Source organism: Diospyros lotus, chromosome 8, assembly GCF_014633365.1.
Source record: "Diospyros lotus cultivar Yz01 chromosome 8, ASM1463336v1, whole genome shotgun sequence".
NCBI classification, from domain to species: Eukaryota; Viridiplantae; Streptophyta; class Magnoliopsida; order Ericales; family Ebenaceae; genus Diospyros; species Diospyros lotus.
Genome location: NC_068345.1, coordinates 42,307,878 through 42,320,217, shown reverse-complemented (window position 1 = coordinate 42,320,217; position 12,340 = coordinate 42,307,878). Strand labels below are relative to the sequence as shown.

Below are 12,340 nucleotides of genomic sequence, written 5' to 3'. Positions count from 1 at the left end.
TGCCACATTCTCTGAAAGACTGAATTAGATTAATAATTAATTAAGAAGTTAGTAGAGTGCATGCATGCATGCATATATATAATTATACGGCGGGCATCTTGGCTTCGTTTCAAGATTATATATGTGTATCTCTATATCATCTTCCCGTAGGATTAGTTACGATCGATAGAGAGAGAGAGAGCTTAATTAATTACCTGTGCATGCATTACAATCAGATCAAGGGATCCAAAATGCAAATGCATCCAACTCCAAGATTAGAAGAATGCTGCAAAGTCCAAAATAACCAAAACATGGCGTATGTATGTGTATGCAGATATACTTGGGAAATTTAATTTTAAGAAAACGTGAAAGAGACCAAACTCCAAAAAGAAGACGAGGTGGAGTGGGCAACCAACCAACCCTATATATACACTATACTATAATTTCAACCTCTTTACTAATCCATTAATTAATTAATTAGCAACAGTTTCAGGACCAATATACCCTTTGCTCATTTTGACTTGGGGCCAGGGTGTGGATTAGGTGGAACTAGCTAGGCTAATTAATAGCCAAGAGGAAGGTCATACAAGTAACTAAACCCTCTCTCCCCCTTCTCTCTCTATATTATATATAAGCCTAATAATATATAAGTATTTGAAAGCGGCAAATGAGCAATGGCAGGCATAAAAACGAAACTGAGAAGATGGTAGGCAGCTTTCCATTGCTTCCGCTTCTTTTCTTACCTCCGGCTCCGTCTTGACTTGCGTTAACACCACGTTTAGATAAATATATATATATGTATGTGTGTGGAGCACCGAGCATGCAGTTAATTAAGCATGCGCCATCGATCGATATGATCTTCGATCTAAACATGAGTTAGATAGATAGATAGATGATGAGGGCTAGCTCCATTTTCCCCTTGCTCATCTGCTCCAGCAATAAGTGATATATTCCTTTTAGCTAGGATATGATCATCATCATGTACTCGTCCTCCTTTATAATCTCCACGATGATCTGCTTCTTCGGCTTATTTCATCATCAGCTGCTGCTGCTGCTTCTGGGGGCTCCGGTGGTCGTCATGGCCGAACGCCACAAACACACCCCCAACTTGGTTGAACTGTCGAGCAGAAAGGAATTGGTTGAGATGGCTGGGTATGGAGAGGATAAGCTCTCCTCCGTCCTCATATCCGGGACGCTTCTTTGTTCCCCCCATAAACCTCCAACCGATCCGCTTCCCGTCGCTGGTTCGTAACCTTTTCTTCATCTCATCAATTCAAATTTAATTAATGATTGTTTTGCCATTCCAGATAATATAAATTAAATTAAATTAATTAATTAGGTGTGTGTAAAATGTATCAATTTAGCAAGAGCTAGGAAACAACTCATCCTTCATACATGGAGAACATTAAGAGGAGTATTATATAGGGACTCTCGCTCGAATCCATCACTTAGCTCCAGTCGATTCAGATGTTAAATAGTGTCTAGTGTTTAGCTTTCCAAATGTAATCCTCCCTACTAAAGTCGGTTAATCAAAATCCATCTGGCAGGTGCTTTGGTGGGTGTCTCATGCCACACCCACACCCGCAGTCACAGTAGTGTTGAGAAATCAAATTGGGCAAGCGGCATTACAGATGAACTAGGAGACTTCCTCATCGATCTTCCATCCCATCTTCATGCCATCCCCAATTTACACCACAAATGCATGCTTCGAGTTCTACGGTTACCACGCAACTCACTCTGCCGCCCAACTTTTGCTGCCAGGAAAACTGCGCTAAAATTGTCGTCTTTTGGGAACGGCATTCGTACTTACACCGCTCAAACTCCGAGTTTATATTTGACACCCAAAGCTGCCTCACGACGCAACAAATGCACGCACCAACTTGGAAGACGGGCGGACAGTGGTTGTCCCGTCCAATCCTACCAACACTAGACAAGACTGGACATTTGAAGTTGATGGCCGGCCGGTTGTCATACTGCCTTGCTTTGTTGCTCATCATGTAAAAATTGCACGTGTAAGGAGATATATATATATATACACACACATATATATACAGAGAAAGAGAGACAGAGAGAGACAGATAAGAGTTTTGCTGTAATACCCAAAAAAAAAAAAAAAGTAGCAATAGAACATGTTGGCGAGTTCTATGTCTGCTTTCTATGAAACTGAACATTCCTACTAGTACTAGTAGTAGTTCCATAAATGATAAAATCGAATGGTCAAACGCTTTGGCAGCAGGAAGAATTCAAGAATCCAATCAGGGATTTTCCGTAATCTTCTGATCAGCTGTAGAAACAATGTATTCTGCAACGTCAGCACAGCAAGTAAGCTTATCCGCTTTCTCATCAGAGATCTCAACAGAGAACTCTTGCTCCAAAGCCATAACTAGCTCAACTCTGTCCAAGCTGTCAAGACACAGGTCCTTCTGGAAATCAGCTGTTTCCGTAACCTGTTCTCAAGGTTAAAGAGAAATCAGGATCAATAAGTGAACACAGCAAAATAAGGGCACAGACCTTGCGAAAAGTTTTTCACCAACAATCTGCCCCCAAAACAGTCTTCAAATAGATCTGTAAAAATGTCGGCTGAGCAGAAATTATCACCTTAGTGGCATCAATGCTGTCAAATTTCTTGACCAGGTTGATGACTCGGGCCATTACTTGATCTTGGCTGGCATGTGTGAATGTACACAGCCGTCGGCCAAGTCTGGAGAGTGGATTTACATCTTCAGCAAAGCGCCAGTCCTTCATACACACTCTAACCCTCAAATAACTCAGAATAGAATTCCTTATATTTTGCATTTTAACCTGGGTTGATAATCAATGTAATTCAAAACTTCTTTTTGTATCCTCAAATATACAAAAACACGTAAGTTATGGCAATGAGGCAGTTAGATTTGGAAAAGAAAAAAATAAGGATATAAAGGAGGTGAAGAAAATAGCAGACTAGTATTTCCACATCCTTCCACGTTAAAGAGAGAAAGATGAAATGTGCAATCTTGAAGCGATGACTACTTGCCTATTGATGTAAGAAACTTGCTTACCCTTGATCTGTAAGGGGGGTTTTTGCCTAAATAGAAACTGCTAGTGAGAATATCGGCCTGCAAGTTTAGCTATTTCCGCTCCAAGACATAAACAAGGAATCATTAAATCCAAATACTAAGCACTGGCACCGAGAAACTCGCATGTATAAAAGGAGAGAGTATCTCATGGCAGAGAGTTTTGGTTAGCTGGGATAAAGAACTGATTGATGATATCTTTCAAGCCAATTCATCCAGGCATTAGACCAACTATCAATCTGCTGACTGCACCATGCTGCAGTTACTTCCGTATTTATCTGTATGCAACAGAAAAACGGAAAGGGGCAGGTCTTGTGTACACAACCAATCTGTTTTCTTTAGGATAAACCAAGAAGTCTCATTCATCTCTCAATGGGCACAAGACATCATAAGACTGGGTCATAATCATACACTTTAAATGTTGCTTAACAAGATGACAAACCCTTTTGGTTTTGGGTCACAGGACCATTGAGGAACAGATAAATTAAAGATCTGCCTGCGCGAGGCCAAGGAAGAAAAGAGGGCCGCCCAAAATGGAGATTTTATTTCTTTTCATTCCAGGTTGGCAAAGAATCAAATACTTATAATCGACGGCAGACACATAAGTGATATATCTGGTTTGCTTCTTAAGGGGAGCATTCAAACGCCAATTGATATTGCACCGATTACATTGTCATTAAAATCCTTAAAGTGCGACAGCTACTGAATTGTGCCTACATGTCGTCGAATTATGATGAAATTGAAGATCACTACACTTGCCAAACATCCAACATATATATGTATATATCTCACAAGACCAACGACATAACAAAAAAAAAAAAAAAAAGAAAAAAGAAAATACATAACTGTGATTATCCACAAGGAAAAAGAAGAATAGTAGTTGTCAAGAGTTGAAGGAGAAGTAGGGGGGGCGTGGCCTACCGTACTGAGAAGAGTTTGAGTAGAGAGCGTCTGCGAACAGTCCTGAATGCGTTTGCGTGGTGGAAGAAGAGAAGGAAGGTGCATATAGTGGTGAAACAAGGAAGGGAGAGTAGGAAGTTATCAGGAAATAGCTTTTATCTCCAATTCCAAACAAAGAAAAAGAAAGAATCCCAGCGGGCAGTACGTGTTTCTTTCTTTCAGCAGTATCTGCTACTAGATTACATATGCTCTAATGTTTTGCGAACAACCTCTCCACCTCCACCTGTTTGATGAATTGCCGCGCAGAAAGAAAGAACCTTTGACATAGAGAAGCCCTCTGCTGCCAGCCTCTTACTAAAGTATTGGGAAAAGGGTTGATGGGCTGGGTTGGTAAATTGGTGGTGGGTGGGTGGTAGGTAGATGGGCCTGGGCCGGTCTATCGGAAAAGGTCAGGCCCAATATATCTGAGTGAGACTGAGAAGACGAAGAAGAAGAGTAGGAAAGGAGGACGTTAAGGAGTGTTTTCTTTTTCTTTTTTCTTTTTCTTTCTCTTTCTGTTACCTTTGCCAACGTCATCTCCCCCAAGTCCCAACCTAACCCTCCTCCCGAAATTCATCCTTCTATTCTCTTCTCCTCTTCTTTTCTCTCCTTCATTCATTGTTCTTACAATTCTTCGTGTTTTATTTCCCTCCCCTAAACTGCATCTGCATGGCTAATCAATTGTATTTGTAGCGGATGGCTATCGGGGAGTCTCTTCTTCTTCTTCTTCTTCTTCTTCTTCTTCTATGATCCTGATTAGCTTGGGGTTCTTTTTCTGGGTTCCATTTTGCTGCTGTAATGGGGAACGTGAACGGCCGGGAGGATCGAGACGGCGTTGCCTCTGGAGAAGAGGATGGGCCGCAACATAGCAACCCCGAGGATGGAGATGCCATGGGTCACTCCCCTCCTCCTAGCCCTAGGCCTGCTCAATCGCCCTTGATGTTCGCTCCTCAGGTCCCTTCTTTCTTTCCTTCCTTCCTTCTGTTCTCCCTTTCTCACTGCTTACTTCTCTTCTCGCTCTACAAAATTCTCCGCTTTTATTTTATTTCTTTTCGAATTTTGTGGAATTGGTCTTTTGAGTGGACGAGTGAGTGGTTTCTTCATGTCTTAATTGGTAGTTCCAAACTGGCCGGATCTGATGAATGCTTTTGGTCGAGGAGAATGCTATGCTAACATTTGGTTTAATGAATGTATTTATTATTATTTTTTTTGACTTTTCCTGCAATTGCTTATCTTACACACCCGTTGCTTGTTTGATGAACTTCTCCACACAACTCATGGGGTTCCCATAGACTTCCCTCTCTTAGTGAAAATAATCCAACTCATATATACGTATTAGTGGAAGCCGGGGATCATCTTAACACCTGCCCTGTTTTTGATTTTTAAGATCCTATGTGCTTCCTTGCATACTCGCCTGTTAACTGAAGTTACTCTTTCTACCCGTTGGTTTTCCAGTTCCCAGTGCTTCCACTACAGAGACCTGATGAAATTCACGCTCCAAGCTGGTTCTGGATGCAAAATACCACAAGCGAAGAAGACATACACAATGAGCAAGGGATTCCCACAATGATCACATGGAGCTATGATGGGAAGGAAGTTTCTGTTGAGGGTTCATGGGATAATTGGAAGACAAGGTGGAAATCTCAATCTCAAAATTAGCTTTTCTTGTTTCAATTTGTGTGCTGTTAACCTTAACCTGATGTACCTCACTAAACCTCTTGATCAGAAAACCTTTACAGAGATCAGGGAAGGATTTCACAATAATGAAAGTGCTTCCATCAGGAGTTTACCAGTACCGATTCATTATTGATGGGCAATGGAGGTATGCCCCTGATATTCCATGGGCCAAGGATGAAACTGGAATTGCTTACAATATCTTGGATTTGCAGGTAATCTCCATTGCTTTCCAGAATTATACACTTAGTAGAGAAACCAAGTAGAACTCTTATGGATGGATTAACAAATTGTGATCAGCATGAAAGTGCTTCTGTCATCAACAATCAGGGTTGCATTCATCTTTTAGATATTCATAGGATGCTGTTAGGAAAATTTTAGCCTAACTCAGCTTCATTGCCTAAATTCACCAATATGGTATGAGCAAACTAATTGAGATTCTGGAGATAAATTCTTATTGCCAAGGAGCAGTACTTTTGGCTTTAAGGGTGGAGCAGATTGTGGGGTTATTCAACATCGGGGCTTCAATTATTATTTATTTTAGGGGAGGTGGAAGGTGTAAGAGTCTCCCATCTGAAGACAAAGTGTGCCCCATATTTTTGTCAAAATTTTAACCCTATTTGTCGAATTTTTTACCATGTACCCAGTTTTTTATGTCGATTAATCTCAATTTACCACTTTTCACATGGTCATGTAGCTTGTTTTTCTTGAATGAAGTGACTGCTCTTTCCGTGTGATTCTTGCTTTCTAAACGTATTCTCTATTGTTTTAGAGAATGTCACATGATCTTGCTCTGCCTGTCTCTGGTGATACTTCTAGTTTCCAGCAGTGTGTTTTGTTCTTAATCGGGTGTTGGAGTCAGAGAGGTGACTTTTTTATCCACTTCTAAGCATAATTTTCTGTTGCCAAAACATTTTTGGGCTCATCGAGTATTCTTTATTTTCTGTGGTTGACCACACCTAATGGATTAAGGACTGATATGTTGTTGCTATTGAACATCACGTCTATGCATGTATGCCTGGTCAGCTGGTAACCCTGGATAGAGAAAAATGGCAAAACAGGATATGTAAAAGAACTTACTAAAGTAGTTGTGTTCGTGGCTTACCTAGTCACAAATTCTTAAAGATTTGAGCTTGCTATGTTTTATGGATACAATTTACAGGATTTTGTTCCAGAAGATGTTGGAAGCATTTCAGGGTTTGAACCTTCTCAATCACCAGAATCAAGTTATAACAACTTTCAACTTGGTTTGGAGGATTATGCAAAGGAACCGCCATTGGTTCCTCCGCATCTACAAATGACCTTGCTCAACGTCCCATCATCCTACATGGAGATTCCGCCTCCTTTCTCAAGACCTCAACATGTGGTGCTCAACCATCTTTACATGCAGAAAGGGAGTAGTAGCCCATCTGTGGTGGCACTTGGTTCTACTCATCGGTTTCTAGCCAAGTATGTTACGGTGGTATTATACAAGTCCATTCAGAGGTAGAAATATGGATGCGCTATCTCTGTCTGGGCAGTAGTTTTTTCTATTGTTATGTAATTGGTATTATTATAAGAGGTTAACATTATGTTGATAGCTTAGTGAACTCCAGAAGGAGCAATTAAGTAAATTCCAGGATTTTGTGGAGAAAATTGAAAGGATGATGATATGGCCTTTTGGCTGACAGCTACTTATTTATACACGCTTCCTCTGTACTGTTCAGCTGTTCTTCCTCTTTATCTAATTGAATAGAAGTCACTAAATTCGATTCGCAATTCCACTTGTTGTAATCTTGTTTATGTTCAACTAGGTTTACTACAATTTGCTGGATGTTGCGGGCAATATCAAAATAGTATCACAAAGGATTTTGTCCATTTCCTTGGTGGCGAATTCTGTGGTTGTCACTTGTAATATATTAGAGTTGAGTTTGCTGTTTATTGTTGCTTCACATAGGGGCGTACAAGAGAATAGCAAGCAGGCATGAACCACAATGAAAACAAAGCTGGTGTCGGGAATCTATTATAGATATATGCTGGCTGTATACAAAAATTTTCTAGGACCAGGCATGAGGGGCGATGGCCCTCTCCTATACCCAGTATATATAAAGTATAGCTAAGGAAGCAGCAGCATATTGTTTCTAAAAGGGCAAGAAGGGGTTATTCAAATGAACCAGCTTTTGGAGAGGACCGCAGTCACATTAGATGACTACTTGAAAACTGGACAATTTTTAACCATGATGCCGGGTGCAGTTGGGCAGGTGGCCAGAGGGCAATGGTCTGGGTCGGATCCCCACCACTTCAAGTTCCGGCCTTCATTTTGCAGAGCAAAGAAGAGCACAACAGCCATGAAAGCTGTGCCAGCATCCAAGGCTGCAGACAGAACATAGTTGTATTTCTGCCACCATCGCTTTCGATATCTGAAAACGAAATAGTTGAAGATGGTCCCAGTGATGAGCCAACTAGCTATGTTGGTGGGAGTTGCCGGCGGCATTCCAGCAAAGCCATACGATATAACAGGTACGTTAATCAAGGGAATCCATTTCTTTTCCGGGAACATCTTGCTGAGTACCCAGACGGGTACCGGCAACACGGCCCCTATGAGGAATAGCCAAACCAAGTTCCTGTACAACCCCCTGGCTCCAAACAGCCGCTCTGGTCCTATTAGGCCCCATATAACTGAGGCATCGAAGGTGACTTTGAATTTGGGGCATGTCCAAGGGCTTTCCGGGTGGAGGGCGTCAATATCGCAGATGTTGTCAATGCTCTCTAACATCCACCATGAAACAGCTAGGTTGACTGTGCCGGCGACAAGTGTGCCCACCAGCTGGAAAAATTATTAAGAGAAACAACAACAAAGAACACAGTGGCAATTCTAGTCAGGGTGGTGTTTTGTTACCCCTACTAATTAATTAAATCATCATATATTGCATGGAGAGAGTATAAATATTAGTTGTGTTTCTGAGTGGGGTATACCTGAGCCATATACATGCACCGAGGTGGAATTTTCATGTAGTGTCCCAGTTTAAGATCTGATAGGAAGGATAGAGCATGGATAGTGCTGATTCGTCCATAAATCTTGAAAAGCAAGTTTGCAATAGGCTTCCCCGGCAGGACATACCCAATTATGAACTGTGCAATAATGTCGTATCCAGGTTGCTGCATAACAGAAAGTTATGATTAGTACATTTACAAATGTCCCACCTGATTCCTGTGAGACCTACCAGAGGCAGAGTAGGTATGGGTTACCTGGTTGGTTGTTGCTTGAATGACGCCTATGGGGAGGGTAACAATGAAAGCCAACGCAAAGGCGAAGAGCATTCCCCACCATGGCAGCTGCACATCTTCTTTCCACACAAAAGACATTAAGAGGGAGAAGCCAATACTTCCTATTAGCAGCACCAGATACCACCATTGAGGTACTTGTTTATAACTTTTCATCATTTTTGCATGGATGTCCAGTTTGATGTTCTTCATTGCGGACTTGCTTTGTTTCAAGATTTCACTGCATAATAATTCCTGTCTGATTAATAATTCGAAACATAGAACCCAATCTCTTGGACTCTCTTTTGCTCAATTCAGTACTATTGCAGTCAGTAAAAGTCCAGAGAGAGAGAGAGAGAGAGAGAGAGAGGTTAACTTGTAGACAAGACAAACAAATATAAGAAAATGTTGTTGAGGATTTTGGTGTTGACATCTAATGTGTACAACATGCAAACGAATGAAACGTGCTGTCATACCTTCCATGAAACAGGGCCACATGAGTTAGGGTCGCCGTAAATCTTGCAAATCCTGATCCAATTGAAAGGGCAAAGAGAGGGCTAAGATAGAGCTTCCCGTAACTATCATAGGCAGGGATGTTGAGGTCGTAGTGTGGAGTCAAGATCTTTGTGGTATCATACTTTTGGCCAGTACCAGTAAACAGCTGATTAGAGAATATGGGAAACTTGCGGGCATCAAAAGTATTGAACTTCCAGTAACACAAAGGGACAATTATGTATATGAACATAATAAAGCCAACCCCAACATTTAGAATGGAGAACCAGGGGGTCACCAATGGACTTCCATGATAAGCAGAGATCCCTGCCCAATCAAGGGTGAAGGCACCCACCCCAAGCCCATGGTAACCAGAACCAATTTGTTGAGCGGTGATGCTATGTGGCCACGCCCAACACACCCATGAGAAGAATGTCAAAATTGGGAATAGATATCCTGGAAGTGCGTAATAGGCAAAGCTTGCAGCAAAGAACACCAGGAAAAATCGCATCCTGCTCATGCCTTGTGCTTTCGTTTCCTTTTCATGGAGTGCCCTGTCTCACACAACAAAGATACGAATTACACCATCAGCACGGCATGCACTGAAGTAAAGCTGGCTGGTTGCCTAGATTAGTTACTTTGTGCTTCTCTGAATTACATAGCAAAATGTAGATTAGATTCTCCATTAAAGTAATTAGCAAATGAACAAAATATTCACTCCGTTCTTTTCATGTGCCATGCTATTCTGTCTTAGAAAAGAATATGGCAACCCCAGTAAGCTAAGCATGGCAAACCCATCATGAAACCAGTTCTTCGTGTCGGGTGAACTTGTGTCTGAAACAGTTTTGGAAGTTCATCAGCTTGAAATCATTGCAGTTTCGTCATAATATGTGTGCTTAGTTTTGTGCTTGAGAAGCATGAACACTAAAGGGAATCTAGGAAAGCAAACAAACAAAATTGTGACAACAAAACACCAATAGCTTGTAGACAGCGGACATCGGTAGTTATTTGTCCTTTAACATGCCTTTCAGCTTATTTTAAAACCAGAAAGGATGTTTTGTTCCCCAATTCAGTTCAACTGAACTCGCTCCTAAATAATACACTATATAAAAGCCTTGATGCCTCTATCACTTCTTTTTTTTTTGAATTTCATAACTCAAAAACTTAACATTCAAATTCAATAATCAAATGCTATCTAATAATAATAATAATACATCTTAAAAGGATTTATAAATCATATTAAAGATCAAATCCTATCCGAACAAGCATTCTAAATCTTGGAAATATAATCTTTCAAGAACTAATTAAGAAAGGAATATATAACAAAATATATGAATAATAAAAATATTCTGAAATGTGACAAGAAATAGTAAACAAGAATTAGAAAAAAGAAAACAGACCTAAAAAGAGAAACCTGAGCAAGGTTTGAAGGCCACCACATTTCAACAGGATCAACCAGATACCTCCTCAACATCCCAGCCCATCCATATCCCAGTATCTGTATAAGCGGCAAAACGGTAATTTTTGAATCTCAAAGAGTCAGAGCCAGAGTTGATTGCCCTTGCCCGATCGAGATAATTATAATTGGGGATAATCAAACCCAGCTATATATCTAGTCAGAGTAATAATTATTTTATTGAAAACTTGGCTAGTCAAAAAGAAATTATATAGAAGTAATGATGGAGATGGAGAAATAGAAATAGAATTACCTGGGTGGTCAAGACAATTAGGAGGGCGCACAAGAAATTCAAGCTTTGCTTGTAGAAGGCCTTCATGACAGTAATGGCACCGATGGAGTAAGCATCGCCGCCGCCGATGGACACCCCGCAGTTGGCCATGACAGTGATGATGACGTGCTCCTTCATATTGAAGGGGCCGGGGTTGAGGCTGAAGGTCCAGCCAAAGAGGGAGTAGGTCCTGGTGGGGAGAGTGGTGGCCATGAACCTGCCAACGGGCAAGACAGCAATTTGCATGAGAATCGCGGAGATGGTCAAGGGCTGAGTCCGGTAGATGAAGAAGGTGTTGAGGAAGATGAGGACTGTGCAAGAGGTTAGACCCAGGAACCAAGCGCGAAAAGTCATCACGGGGAGGGAGGGGTCGTCGGTCACGGGCACCACAAGGGCCACCTCCTCCACCGGACATCTGTCCTCCTCCGCCTCCGGATCGCCGGTTTGCTTCTCGGCGTCGCTGGGGGTGGCGTTCTTGGACGTTGTCATTAATTAGCGCCGCTGTCAACACACACACACACGCACACGCACACGCCGAGTCTGTATGTCTGTCTCTTTGGCAGTCGTACGTACTTTAGAGAGTTGGGTGGTTGCGGTAAGAAGGAAGCGAAGCGGAGAGCGTAAGGCAGAAGCGCGGCAGCTGCGAATTTATAGACACAGCAAGCAATCAGAGAGGAGAGAGGAGTGAGTGTGGGAAATTCTTCATCTATTTGTTTGTTTAATTAAATAAATAATAAATCCCAAACAGTAACAGATGAATATATATATATATATAATGAATTTCCCTCGATCGAAACCAAAAATTAATTAATTAATTAAAAAACATAACCATATGATGATATAATTAAATTGCGCACTACTACTACTACTACTACTACTACTAAGTGAGGACGGAGGAGGAGGAGAGTGCGACTGTCACGTGCCGTAACCTTCCGACACACGTTGCTATTCAACTGACAAAAAGCCAGCTGGCCACACTTGTGTTTTTTCTGTGTGTGTGTCCCACTGTGGGATTTCCACGTAGGAACCCCGTTACCCGTTTTCTCTAGCTCGGCCGTTAAGACGGCAACGGAAGCCGGCCATGTAAGATGACGCCCACGTGGTCTCCGCGAATCTAGACAAGCTCAGTGGGATCCACGTGGGCTCTAAATTCCCGTCACTTTTTTACGTGGCAATTCTATTCTATTCTATTCTATATATATTATTAGACATTTAGTAGTCGTAGTAGTTGAT

The 12,340-nt window shown here is 41.5% G+C and overlaps 4 protein-coding genes across 5 annotated transcripts; 2 read left to right on the top strand and 2 right to left on the bottom strand.

Moving 5' to 3' along the window:
- The first annotated feature begins 656 nt into the window (after positions 1-656).
- On the top strand, positions 657-1,969 carry LOC127807438 (uncharacterized). The gene is made up of 2 exons (XM_052345276.1): positions 657-1,223; positions 1,527-1,969. The coding sequence occupies exons 1-2, from the start codon at positions 947-949 to the stop codon at positions 1,907-1,909; spliced, it is 660 nt and encodes a 219-aa protein (XP_052201236.1). The 5' UTR covers positions 657-946; the 3' UTR covers positions 1,910-1,969.
- Positions 1,970-2,222: 253 nt separating this feature from the next.
- LOC127807439 (acyl carrier protein 3, mitochondrial) lies at positions 2,223-4,357 on the bottom strand. Of its 2 annotated transcripts, none has more exons than XM_052345278.1 (3): positions 3,954-4,357; positions 2,578-2,718; positions 2,223-2,426 (listed from the first exon to the last, which is right to left on the bottom strand). In XM_052345278.1, exons 1-3 carry the CDS (start codon positions 4,035-4,037, stop codon positions 2,235-2,237), a joined length of 417 nt encoding a protein of 138 aa, XP_052201238.1. In that variant the 5' UTR covers positions 4,038-4,357; the 3' UTR covers positions 2,223-2,234. The 2 variants fall into 2 exon arrangements, with proteins under 2 accessions (XP_052201238.1, XP_052201237.1); XM_052345277.1 differs by having other exon boundaries at positions 2,578-2,781; positions 3,954-4,296.
- Positions 4,358-4,533: 176 nt separating this feature from the next.
- Positions 4,534-7,403, top strand: LOC127807437 (SNF1-related protein kinase regulatory subunit beta-2). Its single transcript, XM_052345274.1, has 4 exons — positions 4,534-4,925; positions 5,427-5,605; positions 5,698-5,860; positions 6,808-7,403. Exons 1-4 carry the CDS (start codon positions 4,770-4,772, stop codon positions 7,132-7,134), a joined length of 825 nt encoding a protein of 274 aa, XP_052201234.1. The 5' UTR covers positions 4,534-4,769; the 3' UTR covers positions 7,135-7,403.
- Positions 7,404-7,619: 216 nt separating this feature from the next.
- On the bottom strand, positions 7,620-11,742 carry LOC127807436 (oligopeptide transporter 3). The gene is made up of 6 exons (XM_052345273.1): positions 11,090-11,742; positions 10,781-10,878; positions 9,365-9,934; positions 8,874-9,129; positions 8,601-8,783; positions 7,620-8,451 (listed from the first exon to the last, which is right to left on the bottom strand). The coding sequence occupies exons 1-6, from the start codon at positions 11,594-11,596 to the stop codon at positions 7,834-7,836; spliced, it is 2,232 nt and encodes a 743-aa protein (XP_052201233.1). The 5' UTR covers positions 11,597-11,742; the 3' UTR covers positions 7,620-7,833.
- Positions 11,743-12,340: the final 598 nt, after the last annotated feature.